Genomic DNA, 20,868 nt, shown 5'->3' on the forward strand with positions numbered 1-20,868 from the left:
CTTAAATTCATTTTTTTACCTGGGAGCCGTAGCCCTATGAACGGTAGTCGATCGAGTTCATATTATTTCAAACAAAGCATTAAATTTGAAAACGATTTACAATTATCACAACAATTCCAACAATTAAATAATTCGGTTCGTAAATGAACCATGTGAGATTTACTCACCTCCAATCCCGCTGCGTCTTCTCAACAGCCTAAAACCAACGATCCTAAATCGTCCTCAATCGATCTGTCAATCACCTAATCAACACGATCCTAATTTAGTAACCGATTCAATAAACCACACTTAGAAATGATCCAACGGTCGCATCATCGCCCATGACCACACAAAGTCATTGGGACAGTCATATGATCAATATAACAAAATTACAAGTCAATCGGACGGTCCAATCTTCACAGATCATAAATCAAACGATCGAATCGATTGAAATTGTAAAATTCATAACTAAATCATACGATATCCAAAAAATGCGTATAATACATCGAAATGATCGTATTGAGATGTAGAATATAAAAATGTACAGAAACCATATTTTTGACCCCCCGGAGGTGGCCGGAAAGGGCCGCCGGAGTTAGTGGCAGAGCCGCCGCCGACCACCACCAATGGTGTCGGGGCCGGGCTGCTCCTTATCATCTCATCATGCATATCAAAAAACTCTAAAGGCATGACATCAAAAAACATCAGGAAGGGATCGAAATCTACCTTAGAAGCTACGGTGGACGGAAAATTTCCAGAATCCGGCAGGTGCTCCGATCCACGTAAGAACTTCAACAACTCTCTTCGATTCCTTCTGGAGATTTGTTCAGAAACTCAAGGGGAGCTCCCAGTCCAAGAATCACCCAAAACTAAGCTCTACAGCTCGAGATATTCGGATCAAAAGTTTCGTTCGATCCAAATAGGGACTGGCTTCCAGCCGCCACCAAGCGCAGCGCCGTAGTGAAAGGACGATTCTGGGAGCTTCAGGAGGTCGAGGTGAGCTTGAGGATGAAGTTTGGCAAGGATTGGTGACCGGTAGCTCGAGATATTGAGCTTGGAACAAAATCGGGGTTAACCCGAAACCGTGCTGCCGCCGCCGTTTCCAGCCGTGCCGAGGAGCAAGGCTGCCTCTGGCAGCTGCGCAAGGTCGGAGCGGAGCTGTAGGAAGTGGTCCGACGTCGTGGGGTGGCTTGAGGAGGGAGAGATTGATCGGAGAGCCTTTTGCTCTGTTTTTCTGGGTTCGGCCGAGAGAGAGAGAGAGAGAGAGAGAGAGAGAGAGAGAGAATGAACAGTCGTTTCCAAAAAGGGAGGCCGGTTGAAAAATGGAAAGTTTCCAAAAATGCTAGGGTTTTTTTTTTCCTTATATACCCGAGTTGGAAATTTCTTCTAAAAGAGATAACTAATTCATACGAACTCCGATTCTCACGTTCTACATGTCTACGAACTCGTATCGACACGCTCTACAACTTTTATGAATAAAGTTTTCCCAAATTCCGTATGCATAAAAAGTATATTTCTAAAATCGAACGTTTCGAGCTTTCGTTACTTCTTTTTATTTCGACCTCCCGATAAAACATAGAAGAGCTAGTATTCGAGACTAAAATTCGCACAATTGAACTTTATTAATTCCACGCAAAATACATGAAATTTAAATTGGAAAACGAGGTCATTGCACTTGCCCACTGAGAATTTTTGCCATCCCTACATTGGAAATTGTTGCAATATAAGTTTCTTTTGTTCCAAAATCCTTGCCATGTGCTTTTATTTCCTTTATTATTTTGTTGATTGTTTAACTAGTCTTCAATAAGAATCCTCTTTGTAAAATAAAATAATTGATATGTATTGCCAACATGTCATGTCATATTGTAATGGGTAAAAACTCCAAATGGTACCTAAACTATTGCTAAAGGTATTTTTTGGTACCTACAATTTTTTTTTTTACCCCAAATGGTACTTAAAGTATTGCACCGTTACAAAATATAGTACCTCTATTAACTTTTCTGTTAAAGTCACATACGTCGCATGTATTTTTTAAATAAAAACTTCAAATGGTACCAAACTATTGCAAAATGTATTTTTTGATACCTATAATTTTTTTTTTACCCCAAATGGTACCTCAAGTATTGCCCAAAATCTTTAGCTAAAAATAAAAAGTTAATTTGTTGAAATATTAGATTTTGTTTACAACGAAATTTGTATTGTTTCAACCTATTTGTAAAATTTCTTCTGATGAATGAATATCATATTATGATGAAAAAAATAGTAAAGATGCAATACTTGAGATACCATTTGGGGTAAAAAAAAATTTTACAAATACCAAAAAAATACATTGTGCAATAGTTTGGGTACTATTTGGAGTTTTTTTTTTCTAAAAAAATACATGCCATGTAGGCGATTTTAACGGAAAAGTTAATGGAGGTACTATATTTGGTAACGGCACAATACTTCAGGTACCATGCATTTGGAGTAAAAAAAATTTGTACGTACCAAAAAGTATCTTTCACAATAGTTCAGGTACCATTTGAAGTTTTTACTCTATCACTACAAAAAATAATTGCAATGGCCACGGTGCAATGCCGTCGCAAAAGAGTATTGGCGACGGCTCTTTGACGGCAATGCTTCCGACGCCGTTGGTGGCGTCGCCAATGTTATTTGCCACGGCAATTCCCCGTCGCAAGACTATTAGCGACGGCAAACGTTTGCCGTCGCAAGAATTTTGCGACGAAAAAATGCCGTCGCAAATACCAATGGCGACGCCACCAACCGCTACTGAAGTTTTTTGCCGTTGCCAAAAGTCATTTGCTACGGCAAAAATGCCGTAGCAAAAATATTTTTTATGAATAAAAAAAAAATTGACATGCAAATATGCATGCCAATTTTTTATTATTATTATTATTTTTTTATGAATAAAAACTATACAAAAGGAATGAAGCTTATATAAAAAGAAATGTTACATTTTAATTTTCCTCATGAATGTTACAAAAGGAATGGAGCTTCTACCAAAATTTACAAGATTAAGAGTCAGTTATTTTCCTCTACTTCAAGATAAACTTTGCAGGATCTTCCTTGATCTACTTCACATACCAATTACTCTAGTGTTGTTGCAAGCCTCCTATAACAGAAAGTCAGAAATCTTCAAGCAGTCATTAAAGAAACAAAAAGCTAAAAAATTAATGGGAGATGTACATGACACAGATATTGTTCATACCAGTAAATATAATTAATACTTCACTTGAACTCTTAATTACTTTTTGACATTTTGAGTCAGCAAGTGTGTGAATTAGTTCACCTAGTCTTTCTTCGACATTAAAGCTAGAGTAGTTGATTTGAAGAATGCTAAATCCATAGTTCCATACTTACCTCGAAATATATGTCTGAATTTCCATTCATTATCATGAAGATCCTGGGTACCTTAAAATGAACTTGGAGATCGCTGCCACTGGCTTTTTGCAGGCTGATTTATCATTGCAAAACAATAAAACATTAGATTTTCATGAACACTCAATAACTAAAACTTATACTAATTTCTTTAAGGCTATGAAACAAACACGTTAATTAAAACTCATCATAAACCCACATCATATATAAGTGATCACTATAGAAACTAACCCAAAACCAAAACTCATTATAAACCCACATCAACCGAGCTCACAACTATCTTACCCTTCTTCAAATTTAAACACAAAACCCATTCATGGCAATTGTGGAATTCTGTATCTTGGCATATCATATAGTCATTGGATTCATGTTTAGTGTTTATCTAGGATGTGGTTAGTTTAAGAAGTAGGCTGGTCATGGCCAAGTTTACCATTCCGGGAATGCTACTGGAACTATGCTTGCTAGGCCAAAGCCAATGCTTAGAATAAACTGCAATACTTCTGAATTTAATTGAAAACCAGAAGAAAAGAAGAGAAAAGAAATAAGGAATGTTTTGTTTCTTTTGACTTCTGCAATACGTTCTACATAGAAACAAATATGTAATGAACCTTGACATCCGGACAAATATGATTCAATTCATATGCATAAGTCTAAGTTACATACACTGTAAATAGAATTCCAAGTTACATGCATAGGTCTCAAATGACAAACAGGATATGCTCATAATAGTACATGTGTCTCTAGGTTGATGAAAGAAGAGCTAATAGTTTAGTTATCACAACTCCCAATCGTATAAATGCATCAATAGAACATAAGTATTTCATGACAGATATGAATGAACAAACATGTATATTCAAAAAGTAAAAGTGTAAACATCAATTGATCTGTAGAAACGATCATGATAAAGGAGGTATATATTCACCTCTCTTTGATGAGCAACTCCAAATTGGACAGACCAGAGATTCCAAATTCTACAAAAAATTAAAAATTAAAAAAATCCAACAATAAGTATTGTATTTGTATCATAACAAATGTTATATCATACAACCTAGCTCTATTATATCATAATCAAGTGTTGCAAGGATACATTCAATCCGAGACTTAAAATTACAACATACCTCATACTTGTAAGGAAATGCTTACTCTATATTTGAGTACATTGGGTCGACGTTCTGATTTCTAAATTGACTTATCATTCTCTTTTATGATTCCATCTTCATCGAAGGAGGCAGAGTAGAAAGCCTGAAAGAAAAAAATATAGATTGTTTACCTTGGCAACTATAAGATAAATTGAAGGGTCCGGCTCTTTTTCCTTCACATCATCACCTGCATAAAAAACAACATAAATTATTGAAGTTAAATATCTTACTCTCTTAAATAACCAGTTCAATCAAATCAGCTCAATCAGGAAGCGTTATTACTGAAACAAAAAGGTTCCTAAACAGTGTCACAATCCATTAACTGTGGCAGCTAAACTAATCTATAAACAGAATGGTATTTGATTTAGGCTTCTAGGAAACAATGCAGCAAATAATGATATATGGAGCTGGAATATCAATCATGCGTAATGGACGTGATCCTAAGCACATGAGATCATATGCTGATAAGTGGAGTAATAAGTCACAACATGTGTCTCACACAAGGTTTTAACTTTTAACCAATAAGTTATAAAAGATATCACATTTGAAAGTAGTGAACATACCAGCAAGAAAGTAATCAAGTACCTCGAAACCGCTCCTAAAATAAGAAAGTTACATACAATGAATTAATACACACTTTGTAGAAACAAAAAGGTTGATACCACTTCTAACATTAAAAACAATGTTGGAGAATAGGCTTACATTTCCTATAAAGCTTTCAGGACATAATATAACTGAACTTTTAGTAGTTGCAGACAAACAACAAGCTTTTTCACCTACAACAATGAGAGAGACAGAATCACTCCCACAAGAGTTAGAGAGGCCTTCTATAAGCTAATGTAACATAACAGATATTAAAAAGTGTATGCATCAGTGCCATTAATAAGAACGGCATGCTATTAACTAACTATCAGAAGACACTACCCCAGTCTCTTCTTGTGGTTCCCTAATAGCTGCTGACTTGGGTTCTTCACCATCTTCACCAAAGTTTACACAACTAAGCCTAACTCAAAGAATTCAACAAAACAACATAACTGAGACCTGCTCACAAAGACTCAAACAAAGGCTACAAAGGCTACAATTGATTACTCAAGCGCTCCTCCATTGAAAGCCCCACACACGTACACCGCAAGTTCAAAGGAAAAAAATCATATAGGACAGAACTTATCTATAGTCATGTTTTCAGTTCGAGGACCTAAGAACCTACATCAAAGATAAATACAAAATAAAAAAATAGTAGAGTTAAGTAACAAATAAATTACATTGCCCTGAGCTTAATATACTGTAAGAGACAGATAGAAGCACCTTGAGTCCAAATTAATTACATTCCATGAGAGAAGCCTTTGTCACAATAGCAATACTTGTGCAATTGTTATCGAACTTGTGAAATTGTTATCATCGATCACCATGTTCGATAACAATTGCAGCAATACTTGTGATATTAGACTTACATATTGATGTGAATAGCATTCTTCTAGACCTATGGTTGTTGTTTTCTCTACAAACCTGCTTAAGTGTTAACAAGAAATCCATATAAGAATGTTAATATTCAGTCTATTTTAACATACTAAAATTCAAGGACTGACAAAGGTCTGAAAGCCTTTCAAACAGATTGTTTCGTAACAAGGTTGCTGCAAATTTGAGAAAATTTCAGAAGACTGGTAGCAAGAAAGAAAAATTCACCAACAACTACTCTTTCAGTGATTTCATGCAAAACTCTCCAGATTTGAAGTAGACATGTAAAGCTACTATTTTGCAAAATTTCAGGTCATTCGTAGTTCAAATGAGTGGTCAAACAAGAATCCAAAGTAACAGAAAATACTGATTTCTGCAGTAATTCTGATACAGTGCAGTAATTTCAAAATGGCATAAGTATTTCATTTTAACTCCATTTTTCATGAAACCAAGCTCAAAATGATCATTGAAGAGTCTATTTTAAGCTATCAAAAACCGAGAGTAAAACAAGAAGTATAGGGTTTTCGAAAATCATGGAATAGGCCACTGGTTCAGCTTGGGTGCTGTCTTTGAGGCATAACTTCAAACACATGGTGTGCAGTAATTGAACATTCTAAATAAGCAACAAACAAAATTGAAAAGAAAAATACTAGAGGGTAAGACATTATCGGAATACTAGTGGGTTCATGAAAGCCATACCTGAAGCAACAAATCGATATCCCCAGGCAAAGTGGGTTCTTGGCCAGGAAAGTAAGGATATTTACCAGCAGCCTAAAAACCCAAAATCCAATCCCAATTTAACTTACCCAAAAAGAAAAGAAAAAATCTACACTAGAAAAAGAGTAGAAAACTGAGTTGGGTTACCTTCTGAGGAAAAGCCCAAACATGGAGATGTGAATTTATTACTTTGGAGCTCTGGGCTCCCCTACAGCTATTGTTGCAGCAGATAGTCTGGACTGGGTTTTTCATGTGAATCTATGCGAGAATACACTCGACCTAATTCTAATTCATGTGCCACCAAACTGAATTCAGAGGAAGATGAAGATAAAAGGTGTTAACCTAAAAGAAGCTACACTTGACGAACGAGAGAGGAGAGAGGTTACCGATTCGCTGCCAAGCCGGGGAGGGCAGGATATGACATGCACTGTGGCCATGGCTTCCTTTGGTCTGTGAGAGAGCCGCCAAGGAGGTAAAGATGGAGGTCGATCTGAGCCATTTGCAAGTATAGATCTGAGATGAGATGACATGAACCCTAAGGCCAGCGAATCATCAACTACATGAATTTCACAACCTGATTTGGGGTTTTTGATTCAGTTCAAATTTGATTCCGCAATGTAAAGGAAAATTGGTGAGATTAGGGTTTGAAGAACTTACCGGAATTGAATCAACGGCAGAGATTTTTGGGCGGCGGGAGAGAGAGGGCTCCGCTCTACGCCCCTCTCGAAGTCGTCGATCGTATCCAGAGAAAGGAGAAGAGGAGAGAGAGAAGAGGTTTAGAGAGTGACCGTCACACCGATGGGAACCATTTCCTTAATAAAAATGAAAAATAAAAATAACAAAAGGCAACTAATGCACCTGAAGAAAACTAAAAGAAGCTACGGCAACTATAGCGTAGCAAGAATTGGGACAAATTTAACTACGGCATTAAAGATGCCGTCGCAATTGTATCAGTTTTTATGCCACGGCGTTAATTTGCCGTCGCAAACCAATTTTAATTTTGCGACGCCTTATTTCCCGTAGCAAATTTATGACCAATGGCGACGGCATTTTTGCGCCGACGCTAACTGCAGTGACCATTGCAATTTTTTTTTGTAGTGTATTGTAATGAGCAATGTTCTAAAACTCGGCCGCCCAGGCCGCCTAGGCGCTAGGCGGTGCCTCTCTGCCTCGACTAATGAAGAATCGGTGATTCTAGGCGTCAGGATTTTAGGCGGGCACCTAGGCTCCCAGGCGGGCTCCCAGGCGGATTAGGCGGTAGGCACTGCGCTGGGGCGTTTTTTATTATTATTATTTTATTTTTTTTTGTATATTTGTATGCTTATTACATAACATTCTCTCCCTATTTTGATTCTTGAGGACTCTTTTGAAATTTGAATATTCTAGATGCAATTTTATTACTCTTTAAGCCTTATATATTTTTAATTATATAAACAAAAGCTATAAAAATAAAATTAAAATTAAAAAAATACAAAACCGCCTAGGAGCCGCATAGGCACCCGCTTAGGCGCCTGGGCGCTACTCCCTTGGCCACTGCCCGACTAGAGCCTAGCGATTTTCCAAACCTTGGTAATAAGTAGACAATTGCAACAAAAAGAATATTTCCCCACTATAGACTTTAGATCTTATACCGATGAAAAAAGCATTCCTCATTGTTGAATATCTTTAGCGAGAAAATTTTTTCTTGCTGAAGGATACATGTTACAATGAAATAAAATTTCCTCGCTGAAAACAGCTTATAGCAAGGAAAAACTTCCTCGCCCAAAGCTATTTATAACAAGAAAAAAAAAATTAAAACAGTACCCGAACTAAGGGCGACTCCTAATTTCAGTACCCAACTATGCAAAACTATCACTTTGGTAACCCAAGTTTGAAGCCCGACCCAAGAACGGTACACGCCATTCATGACGGTGTTAAGAGCCCAACCACGTGGCATATTTTGAGGGGTAATTCGGTCTAATTTTTTTTTTTTTACTTAATTAAAAAAAATTTATGAGATCAATTTTTTTTGTTTCTTTCTCCCTTTTGTTCTTCTCTTCAAGGACAGAGACTCTCTCTCTCTCTCTCCCCCTCCCCTCGGTTCTTCTTTGTTCTTTACTTCACTCGCTCTCCCCCTCCCCTATGTTCTTCTTTGTTCTTCTCTCTCCCCCCCCCCTCCCCTCTGTTCTTCGTTGTTCTTTAATTCACTTTCTTCTCGTTGCTCAGAGCCATACTTCATAATTGAATACACACAAAGCTAAGCAAGCATCAAACTTGAAATTCAATATTGATTCATAAACTCACAGAAACAAAAATGTTGGATTAAATAAACAAATCACCAGCTTAATTTCATATCATCACCACCAATTCCCCATGGGTCGGCCATGCCAATTTCTTCTTTACACTCAAATCGGTCATGGCTCATATAATTGAATAAGAAGACCACACCACACACTTCCAATTCTTCATCAACACTCAGAAAAGCATGAAGCAATCCAAAATACAAATCCCCAAATTCGAGGGGTTAAGAACAACCCTAGTTAAAAAGGATAAAATCAACCAACAGTAATCAAACAAATTGAAGGATCTCGATGGAAACGATGCCATCGTTGGCCTTAGCCTTGGGTCCCAGTAGAAAAAGAAGAATAAAGAGAGAGAAAGGGAATGAAAAGAGAAAAGGGGATCTGCAAAAGATAAGGGAAGAAGAAGAAGGGATCTGCAAAATAAGGTTTGGGTAACGAAATGACTCAATTACCCATCCAAATTTAGCATGTGGATTGTTAGTTAACACCGTCATGGACGGCGTGTATGAATGTTGGGTCAGGCTTCAAACTTGGGGTACCAAAATGATAGTTTTGCATAATTGGGTACTGAAGTTAGGAGTCAGCGTAAGTTCGGGTACTGTTTGAAAAATTTTCTCTTATAACAACGAAAAGATTTTCGTCCCAAAAACCGTAATTTAAATTTTTATTATTTATAATTTTTAAATTATTAATTATCATTAGCGAGGAAATAATTGATTTAGCGAAAAAATTTAGTTTGTCGAAAAATATATTTAATGACTATTTTCTAATCCTCGAACTTTTTTAATGAGAAAAATATGAGTTTGGGTGAGGGAAAAAAATGTCGCTAAAGAATAACAGCGAGACAAATTAATTTCATCTCGAAAAGGATTTGGCAAGGAAATTATTTTTTCGTTGCTGAAGCTTTTCTTGACGAGTATTCCCCGACAAATTGAAGACGAAAATCAATTTCCTCACAAAAATACTGCAGCGACGAAATGTCGGTTTTCAACGAGGAACAAGTTCCTCGCAAATGAGGTTTTCTATTGCAGTGAAAACACCTGAGTTAGGTGACGATTGAAAAAAAGAGCAGAAGTACGTAGTAGGTATGACTTTCAAGTTCTAAACCTTTAGTGCCTATTATTTTTTTATTTTTTTTTAAGGTATGAATTTATTGCTTACCCACTCCAGAGGTACGGCATTAGCGATGTCTATGGCTATAAGGTAGGTAGGTTCTTTTACGCTATGAGTGTTTTTTTAATACATTGACAAAAGGTATAAAGTTTTAAATACCTCATAACTATGTGATTAATTGTGTGATGACCTGGATTTCTGTTATTTAATTTTGGTAATTAATAATGGATCAGTTGTACGAATAATTGTTATTGTGTTTTATTCGTAAGTTGTATGAAAGGTGGAATGGTTTTCGTACGTGTCACGCCCCGAATTTTGAATAAATAAATTCAAATCCGAAACGCGCTAACTTAACAAGCACAAGAAAAACACATAGAAAATTTTTCATTTAAATTAAGCAACTAAACAAACTGAGCTCACAATGTCAATATCGACTCGTTCTTTAGAGTCACATATTACATTACAGATAGTTTACAAATTAAACTGAATGACAATTCAATAAGTAAACACACCCACCACAACTCACTACACAGCGGAAGACTTAAAACTAAGATTACCCTTCGACGTCCACGCTACCAAACGTACCCCTCCGCTTCGACGATGATTAATCGATATTCTAACCTACACAATAAACCCTACACCATAGAATAGTGCACCGGGTTGAACAAAACAAACCCAGTAAGCTTTTTAAGCCGTATGAGTAAACTCAATTAAAATGACTCACGTCACTCATGCTTATAATTTCTCAACTCGTGAGATAAATTAAAGCAACAACATTTAACTCCACAAAACACAACCACGAAATCATACTTCTTTCCTCTCAACATAAAGCATTTATCACCACAATGACGTGATAAAACATTTCTTGACTCTCTACGAGTCTCAACCACAACTGCACTCACATCATTAAAGTGAATAAAACCAGTAATCCCTGCTTAGAAAATTAGTTCAGGAGATCACTAAAAGCACACAATTCAAATCATAGCAACTCCTGCATATAACTTAGTTCAGGAGATTACATTAAAACAAACAATTCAGAAAGCAGTAGTCCCTGCATATAACTTAGTTCAGGAGATTACAATAAAACAACAATTCAAAAGGCAGTAATCCCTGCATATAACTTAGTTCAGGAGATTACAATTATATCAACAATAGAATTCATAGAAATCCAAATCTCATGTATAAATTAAAGAAAGAACATCAGCCACATTCCTCGAAAACTACGTACTCATGATGCAGTAACACAGTTACCACCATGACCGCACGCATACAACAAACTACGTACCCATGATGCTGTAACCCAGTTACCACCATGACCACACGCACGCATACCACAGACTACGTACTCATGATGCCGTAATCCAGTTACCACCATGACCGCACGCACGCATACAACCCAGTTACCCCACAACACAAGGTACTCTTTACAATACTTGGTTTTACAATCTAAAACCAAATCAAAACTTCAAATACTCTTCCACACAAATAAATCAACAATTCACATTTCCGACAAGAGTAAATGCTCCAATATAATAATCTGAATAAAATCACAATTATTATACTTCACACAATGCCACACCATCCATATATATATATATATATATATATATATATATATATACGAAGTCATTCATCAGGAATGACCATTAATACCAACTATAGTTCATAAATTATACTTCTCAAAAATCATTTTATATCAAAATATTGTTTTAACTTACCCATGAACCGTTGTCGATCAAGTTCATATATTTTAAAACGAATAATTTGTTTTGAAAATGATTCAACAATTAAACAAGTAATTCCGAGTAATAATTAAATCCGTCCGTAAATGAACCACGTGAGATTTACTCACCTCAATCCAGCTGCGTATTCAATACAGCCCAAAATCACAATCACAACCGTCCGCCCAACCAAAACCGTCAGTCACCTAATCAAAATATGATCCTAACTTAGCAATTGATTCATAACACACTTAAACGACAATCCAACGGTCAGATTCTCACGGATTTCCCTTGGGATCATCCTATCAAAATTAGTCGAAGATCCAACGGTCAGATCTTCGCGGATTGCAAACCGAAGATAATGCGTAAAACCGAAACCCTAGCATGCATCAACTTTCTCCAAAATAACCTTATAATATATCAAAACGACTGTATCGATGCGTAGATGAATAAACTGAAAACATAACACAAAAAGGAAGCTGGACGCGCCGCCATGCGCCGTCGGCAGTGGGCGGTCAACGCCCGGTCAACGGCGGTCAACACCGGCCAACCACCTCCGATGGCAAAGTGACCAACAACAAACTTGTTCAAAATGAAGAGATGAGCAACTTTCATACCTGGAGCTAAGTCTGGATCAGCCTAGATCGTCCTAGATCAAGCCTGGAAGTTGGATTAATCTCGGCCCTCTGATCAGATTCCAGATTCGACCAGAACCGTCGATTTATTCAAACCTTGATCTTTTGCTCCGCAGGTAAAATCGTGATGCAAGGCGGGTATGAGGATGATCAAGAGGAGGAGGACATTCCAATACCGGGAAGGATCGGCCAAGGAGTCGCCGGAAACTGGGACATCCAACTAGGTCGGTTCGTCGTCACTGTTCACGTCTCCGATCTCCTTCTAGGTTGCTCCACCGGCGCAACTGACACTAGAGGTCGACGGAGGAGAGCTGGGTGAGTCGATATGGGCCGGGTCCGCCGTCGTACGTCACCGGAAAACGGAGATGGATTCGGGTCAGGTCGAGCGCAACCCGTCGGGTCTGAGGAGAGAGAACGGAGAGAAATCTGGGGAGGAAAATGAGAAAAAGGAAACTTTTGGGATTTAATGAAAAATCCGAAATTTTCTTCTATGGGCTAAATACAGATTACTACCCTGTAGTTTGGGTCCAAAATCAATTCAGTCCCTGAACTTCTAATTTCATCAAAAACACCCCTGCACTTTTAGTTTTGATATAATAGGTCCAATTTGTTAGTTTTCCTACAATTGAGTTATTTAACTTGTTAACGTGGCTCATATATGACCTATGTTTTATAATGTGGTGTCGAGGTGGCCTGCATAGTCAATTTAGGAGTGAGTCCTACTATTAAAAATAAATAGTTTTTCAACGAATAATCCAACTATAACTTGAACCCATAACAAAATATTAACGAATTGGACATATTAGATCAAAATTGAAAAATGCAGGGGTGTTTTTGATGAAATTAGAAGTCCAGGGACTGAATTGGTTTTGGACCTAAATCACAGGGTAGTAACCAGTATTTAGCCCTTCTTCTATTTATAGAAATTTCCCCAAATTTCAATCGCTCATAACTTTCTCAAACGAACTCCGATTCTTGCGTTCCACATGTCCACGAACTCGTTTCGACGCGCTCTACAACTTTCGTGAAGAAAGTTTTTGGAGAAACCCAACGTATAAAAAGTCAACTTTTGCACCCCCCTTAAAGTCATACTTTCCGAATAAAAATTCGTCCGAAACACTTCCGCTCCACCCTCGAATCACGAACTCGTACAAACGAACACTTTATTAATTGCAGGAAACATTTAGGAATTAATAACAAATTTCCGGGGTCTTACAGTACGTATAATTATTCAAATTTCACAGTTTAGGGGGTCGTGTGAAGTTTGACTTTATACGTTGGGATTCTCGGAAAACTTCCTTCACGAAAGTTGTAGAGCGCGTCGATACAAGTTCGTGGGCATATGTAACGCGTCAATCGGAGTTCGTATGAGAAAGTTATGGCTATCGGAAGAAGTTTCCATTTGAGTATAAATATGAAACATCAGAAAATAAAATCATAATTTCCACTTTCCTTTTCCGGAAGCCCATTTCTCTCTCTCTTCTCTCTCGGTCGACACCTTCAGAATCGAAGTTATCCTGCTGACCCAACCCGGACCCGGTCGGAACTCCATTTTCTGGCGACCTTCGGCCTTGAAATCTGAACAGAACGATTCGCCTCCCTTGTGCGGTCGTCTCTATGGCAGCCTCTAGCGACAATTCACGGCGGAGGAGGTGCAGCAAGGCGGCGACTTTTGGAGGAATCTGACCCGATCAGTTCTCCGATCTCCGACGTCAGCGAGGCTTCAAGCTGAGCTTGGGGAGCTCAGAGCAGCCTCCTTGATCGATCCTTGGTGGTTGTTTGGATCGATTCACGTGAAACTTGGTTCAACTCGGATTGAACAGTAATCCACGTCTTGTGAGGTAGTTTTCGACCCTTTATGCTTGATTTTTGACTTCGAGCTAGTTATGTAAATTCACAAGCATGCTTAGATGAAACTTTTTGATGTTGGGAGTTTTGGGAAATAATGAGTCTTGGCCGGCGGCGGTGCGCCACCGCCTTTGGAGGCCTTCTGGTGGCTTTCCGGCCACGTAAGGAACTGTTTTTGGTATTATATATGTTCTACTCGTTGATACCAGCGTTTCGATATATAATATGCAAATTTTGGAGTTCGAATGGATTTGTTATGATTTTTACGGTTTCATATCGGTGAATTTATTCAAATCCATGAGGATCCGAGCATCCGATCGACTTGTGGTTTGGACGTATCAATCGTGGATGTATTCCGGAGACTTTGGGAGGTCTCGGATGTGGTTTTGCTTTGATTGGCGCCACTTTGGGGATTTTAGTTCAAAACAGGGGTTTCGTACTTAAATCGTTTGTGAATTGTTACTAAGTGGAAACCGTATGTGATTAGGTACTTGACGAAGTATTTTGGACGGTTGTTTTGTGGATTGGCTGTTTTGTTCTTTATTGAAGACGCAGCGGGAATTTCGAGGTGAGTAATCTCACAAGGTTCATTAATGAACGGAATACCCTTATTTTTTTTAGAGTTATTTATTAACTGCAAACTATAGTTGGTATTAGTAGGCATTCTTGAGCGGATGACTACGTATAGATATATATTTACGTGAAATATATATGTTTTGGTGGTTTGTGGATTTATGAAAACAATAGGCATGAATGATGTGTTTTATTGTTTTGGGTTGTGGCTTTTGGAAAACAAATAATTGTGGAAATGTTGGTTTCGATTTGTGTTGAAACGCGTTGAGATTTGGGAAAAGTGTTGAGATTTGTGTATGAAAACAATATGCATGGAATGATGCTTTTTATTGTTTTGTGTTATTGCTTTTCGGAAAACAATGATCAGAGAAATGTTGATTTCAATTGTTTTGAAAAGCGTTGAGATTCGTATAACATTTTGGGTCCAGTGCGACTCCTTCAATGTTTTATTCCAAGGGACTGAAAAGTTCGAGGAACGAAGGTCTATGACCTTGGGCAGAATATCAGGTAATCACGTCTTTGGCCAAACGAGTGGTTACGTTTCTGTTAGAGCTCTAGTCTGTCTGCCATATAGGTAATTCATGGGTTAACGGGAACTGGTTATTGATAACTCATGACATTACGTGTTTTTAGGGAACAAGGTGTGAGTTGCTTCCTTATTAACGGTTTTTAAGGGGACAAGGTGCAAGGCGTGAGCCTTTTGCTCTGTTTTTCTAGGTTCGGCCGAGAGAGAGAGAGAGAGAGAGAGAGAGAGAGAGAGAGAGAGAGAGAGAGAGAGAGAGAATGAACAGTAGTTTCCAAAAAGGGAGGCCGGTTGAAAAATGGAAAGTTTCCAAAAATGCTAGGGTTTTTTTTCCTTATATACCCGAGTTGGAAATTTCTTCTAAAAGAGATAACTAATTCATACGAACTCCGATTCTCACGTTCTGCATGTCTACGAACTCGTATCGACGCGCTATACAACTTTTATGAATGAAGTTTTCCCAAATTCCGTATGCATAAAAAGTAGATTTTCAAAATCGAACTTTTCGAGCTTTCGTTACTTCTTTTTATTTCGACCTCCCGATAAAACATAGAAGAGCTAGTATTCGAGACTAAAATTCGCACAATTGAACTTTATTAATTCCACGCAAAATACATGAAATTTAAATTGGAAAACGAGGTTATTACAATCTACCCCCCCTTAAGGAATTTCATCCCGAAATTCAACTACACTAATCAACAAAAAGCTGTGGATACCTAGTCCTCATGTCTGACTCTAACTCCCACGATGCATCACCCTCATCATGGTGACTCCACAACACCTTGACCAAGTCCACCTCCTTCTTACGAAGCCTCTTTGTCGACCTATCCAAGATACGAATAGACTCGACATCAAAGGTTACATCCTCATTTACCTCGATAGTACCATAATCAATCACATGTGACATATTCTGGATAAACTTCCTCAGCATGGACACATGGAAGACATTGTGTACACCAGACATACTAGGAGGTAAAGCAAGCCGATAAGCCAAATCCCCGACTCTCTCTAAAATCTCAAAAGGTCCGACATACCTCGGTGCCAACTTTCCATTCTTGCCAAATCTCACCACCCCCTTCATAGGTGAGACCTTCAAGAACACATGGTCACCCTCCTCGAACTCAACATGTCTCCTCCTTAAATCCGCATAGCTCTTCTGCCTATTATGTGCCATTCGGATCCTGTCACGAATAATAGAGACCTTCTCGGTAGTCTCCTGAACGATCTCAGGACCCAAGAATTCCCTATCCCCAACTTCCGCCTAACAGACAGGAGTCCTACATGGCCTACCATAAAGAGCCTCATATGGTGCCATACAGATACTAGAGTGATAACTGTTGTTGTAGGCGAACTCAACCAATGGCAGATGATCCTCCCAACTTCCCTTGAAGTCTAACACACAAGCTCTCAACATATCCTCCATCACCTGGTTCACTCTCTCCGTCTGCCCATCGATTTGTGGATGAAAAGCTGTACTCATATCTAAGGAAGTTCCAAAAACCCGCTGGAAACTACCCCAGAAATCTGAAGTGAAACGAGCATCTCGATCAGAAACAATCGACACTGGAACCCCGTGAATCACACTATCACATCGATGTACAACTTGCACAAAGTATCACCCGAGTATGTCTTTGACACAGGAAGAAAATGTGCCGACTTCGTCAGGCGATCAACAATCACCCACACTGCATCATGACTTTTCCTGGATCTAGGCAATCCAGTCACAAAGTCCATAGAGATCTGCTCCCACTTCCACACAGGGATAGGTAATGGCTTCAACATACCTGCAGGTCTCTGATTCTCTGCCTTCACCTCCTGGCAGGTAAGACATCTGGACACACACTCTGCCACATCTCTCTTCATCCCATTCCACCAGAACTGTCTTCGAAGATCCATATACATCTTGGTGCTCCCTGGATGTACAGTATATCGAGATCGATGTGCCTCCCGAAGAATCTCCCCTTAAGCTCATCACGGTCCCGAACATATAGTCTCGATCTCAACCTCAACCCACCATCGGATCCCACTGCCCACTCCGAAGGACAATCATCAATCAAATAAGCAACTAACTCTGCCAACCTTGCCCGAGAGAACTCATCCTGCGCTTGACCCTGAATAATCATGGAAATCAAAGTAGGCTGTACAGAAATACTACCTAGGAAGATCTCCCCCTCTTTTCCTAATGGTACAAGGTCAAACTCAGATGTTGTCTCTAACATGAGCCACTCCTGAACCATGGCAGAAGCAACAATACCCCTCTGCCTCCTGCTCAAGGCATATGCCACTACATTGGCCTTCCCGGGATGATACTCCAAGGTGAAGTCATAGTCCTTTATGAGCTCCATCCACCTTCTCTGTCTCATGTTCAACTCCTTTTGAGAGAACAGATACTTCAAACTCTTACGATCAGAAAAGAGTTCGAACTTCTCACCATATAAGTAATGCCTCCAAATCTTCAAGGCAAAAACCACAGCAGCGAGCTCTAAATCATGAGTGGGGTAGTTTCTCTCATGAACCTTCAACTGTCTAGAGCCATAAGCAACAACGCCACCGTGCTGCATCAACACACATCCCAAACCCTGATGAGACGCATCGCTGTAGATGACTAAACCACCACCACTAGCTGGAATAGTCAACACTGGAGTTGTAGTCAATCTAGTCTTCAGCTCAATGAATGCCTTCTCACATTCCTCAGTCCATACAAATTGAACATCCCTCCTGGTTAACCTGGTCAAAGCCGAAGCAATACTAGAGAACCCCTCAATGAATTGCCGATAATACCCAGCCAACCCAAGAAAGCTACGTATCTCGGTGACAGTAGTGGGGCGACACCAACTCATCACTGCCTCAACCTTTGAAGGATCCACGGACACCCCATCCTTCGACACCACAGGACCAAGAAACTTGACATCCTTCTGCCAAAACTCACACTTCTCGAACTTGGCATTCAACTCGTTCTTCCTAAGAATCTGTAGCACAATCCGCAGATGTCTATCATGATCCTCCAAAGACTTGGAGTAAATCAAGATATCATCCACAAATACTACAACAAACTGATCCAAGTACGGCCTGAACATACGATTCATCAAATCCATAAAAGCTGCAGGCGCATTGGTTAGACCAAAAGGCATGACAACAAACTCATAATGTCCATACCTGGTCCTGAAGGCAGTCTTAGGAATGTCTTGATCCTTCACCCTCAACTGGTGATAACCGGACCGCAAATCAATCTTAGAGAACACCATAACCTCTCTAAGCTGATCAAACAAGTCATCAATTCTAGGCAAAGGATACCTATTCTTGATGGTCACCTTGTTCAACTGCCGATAATCCACACACAACAGGAGTGAACCATCCTTCTTCTTCACAAACAAAACCGGTGCGCCCCAAGGAGAAACACTGGGTCTAATGAACTCCTGCCTAAGTAAATCCTCAATCTGAACCTTCAACTCCTGAAGTTCAGCTGGCGCCATCCGATGAGGTGCCATTGATACAGGTGCTGTACCTGGTATCACATCAATAGCAAACTCCACTTCCCTCTTCGGAGGTAACCTCGGTATCTCCTGGAACACATCAATATACTCGGAAACAACAGAAATCTCTGCAATAACCGAAGTACTACTCATGGACTCTAAATGTGCCAATACTCCTGCCCTCATAGCAGTATCAGATCTCAGACACCTATAACGAAACACAGGCTGTCCAGGGATATGGAAAGACACAACCATCTCAAAACAATCAATCATAGCATGGTTCGGCCTCAACCAATCAATACCCAAGATCACATCGTACGTGTGGTCTGGAATCACAATCAAAACTGTAGAGAAATCTCTACCACAAATCACAATAGGGCATGCATCACAAACCATAATAAGATCAAGAGAAACATCTAGAGGCGATGTAACACACAAAGATCTAGCAAGAGGCATAGAAGTCAAACCCAACCCGTCTACCACAGAACTAGATATGAAAGAATGAGATGCTCCCGTATCAAACAATACTCTAGCAAGGTAATTGAAAATAGATAAGGTACCTTCCACCCCTGTACCTCGTTGACCGATAGCGAATACTCTAGCCTGACCCGGAGGCAACAGTCTCTGCTGAGTCCTCTGCCCACCAACTTGAGGTCGGGTACACTCTCTGGCTAAATGCCCTGTCTGTCCGCATCTAAAGCACGCTGCGGTCCTCGGCCTCGGGCACTCTCTGAAAGAATGGCCCACCTCTTTGCAGTTGTAACATCTCAGAGGTGTAGCCGGGGCTACCTGCCTGATAGGTGCAGCCCTAACAGGTGCAGCTGCTACTCTAGCTGGGGCATGATGATAAGTCCGCTGCTGCCTCTTCCAGGACCCGCCCCGATAACCCGTCGAACTCCTGTTCCCGGCAACCGCCTTCCCCTTCCCTTGGGAATCTCTCGAAGTCGAAGTCGCCAACTCATCCTGGTGAAGCTGGGTGTCCTGCTCAAGTGCCATGGCCTTAGCCACGATGAGTGCCACAATAGTCAACTCCAGGGGTACAATAGCATGCCTAAGAGAAGCTTCCAGCCCTCGCTGAAACTTCCCCGCCAAGCTCAGAGCATCCATCGGCCTCACGAAGTGATACAACTGCGAGAACTTCGCCTCATACTCCCTAACACTCATATCCCCCTGAGTTAGAGCAAGAAACTCCACCTCTAATTGCTCCCTCACCGCAGCCGGGAAGTACTTCCCACGGAAGAGTACAACAAAATCCACCCAGCTCATGGTGGTCACATCTCTAGTCCTCTCTATGCCTTCCCACCATACTCGTGCCTCATCCTGGGACAGAAATGTAACTATCTCCCTTTTCTCAACATCGGTGCAGACGATCATCTGGAAGTAGTTCTCCATGTTCCTGATCCACTGATCAGCCAACATGTGGTCTATACCGCCCTGGAAAGGAACCACTCCAAGCCTAGTAATATCCTTCGCCAGTCGCGCTAGCCGAATGGCATCTACTACACCCACAACAGGTGGAACAGGTACAACATAAGGTACCTCCTCATAGAACTCCTCCGCAGGAGGAACCCTGCCTGCACCCCTAGCTCTGCCCCCTCCTCGGGGCCTACCTCGGCCTCGAGCTCTGCCTCTTTGAGGATCCATCACCTAAGAAGCATAACAACGCTTGGTAACTACTTGTATAAAACTTAAACACAAGAATAAGTTGAATACAAGACCATGCATACCAAGACACTAACACAAGGAGGGCACACAAAACTCCTAAGACAAACTAGCGTTCGTGACAACACCAAGCACTCTCACATACCCAACGACTATATCAATACCGAAGAGTATGGGATGGGGGTCCGCTGCAGACGGGCCATCACTCGAGTAGTATTGATTGTCACCAAATATGTACCTTACGCTCTGATACCAAACTGTCACGCCCCGAATTTAGAATTAATATATTCAAAATCCGAAACGCGATAATTAAACCAACTCTTAAAATTACAAGAAACTTTTTCAGATAATTCAGAGTAATAACTACAAG

The 20,868-nt window shown here is 39.9% G+C and overlaps 1 protein-coding gene and 1 long non-coding RNA gene across 2 annotated transcripts; both read right to left on the reverse strand.

Moving 5' to 3' along the window:
- Positions 1–3,338: 3,338 nt before the first annotated feature.
- LOC121050314 lies at positions 3,339–7,010 on the reverse strand. Its single transcript, XR_005802653.1, has 5 exons — positions 6,816–7,010; positions 6,651–6,722; positions 4,628–4,683; positions 4,280–4,328; positions 3,339–3,433 (listed from the first exon to the last, which is right to left on the reverse strand). It is a non-coding gene; the product is annotated as an uncharacterized LOC121050314 (long non-coding RNA).
- A 10,212-nt stretch (positions 7,011–17,222) lies between these two features.
- On the reverse strand, positions 17,223–20,480 carry LOC112177859. The gene is made up of 3 exons (XM_024316104.1): positions 18,807–20,480; positions 17,832–18,698; positions 17,223–17,735 (listed from the first exon to the last, which is right to left on the reverse strand). The coding sequence occupies exons 1-3, from the start codon at positions 20,478–20,480 to the stop codon at positions 17,223–17,225; spliced, it is 3,054 nt and encodes a 1,017-aa protein (XP_024171872.1).
- Positions 20,481–20,868: the final 388 nt, after the last annotated feature.

This window comes from Rosa chinensis, chromosome 7 (genome assembly GCF_002994745.2).
Source record: "Rosa chinensis cultivar Old Blush chromosome 7, RchiOBHm-V2, whole genome shotgun sequence".
In the NCBI taxonomy this organism is placed as follows: Eukaryota; Viridiplantae; Streptophyta; class Magnoliopsida; order Rosales; family Rosaceae; genus Rosa; species Rosa chinensis.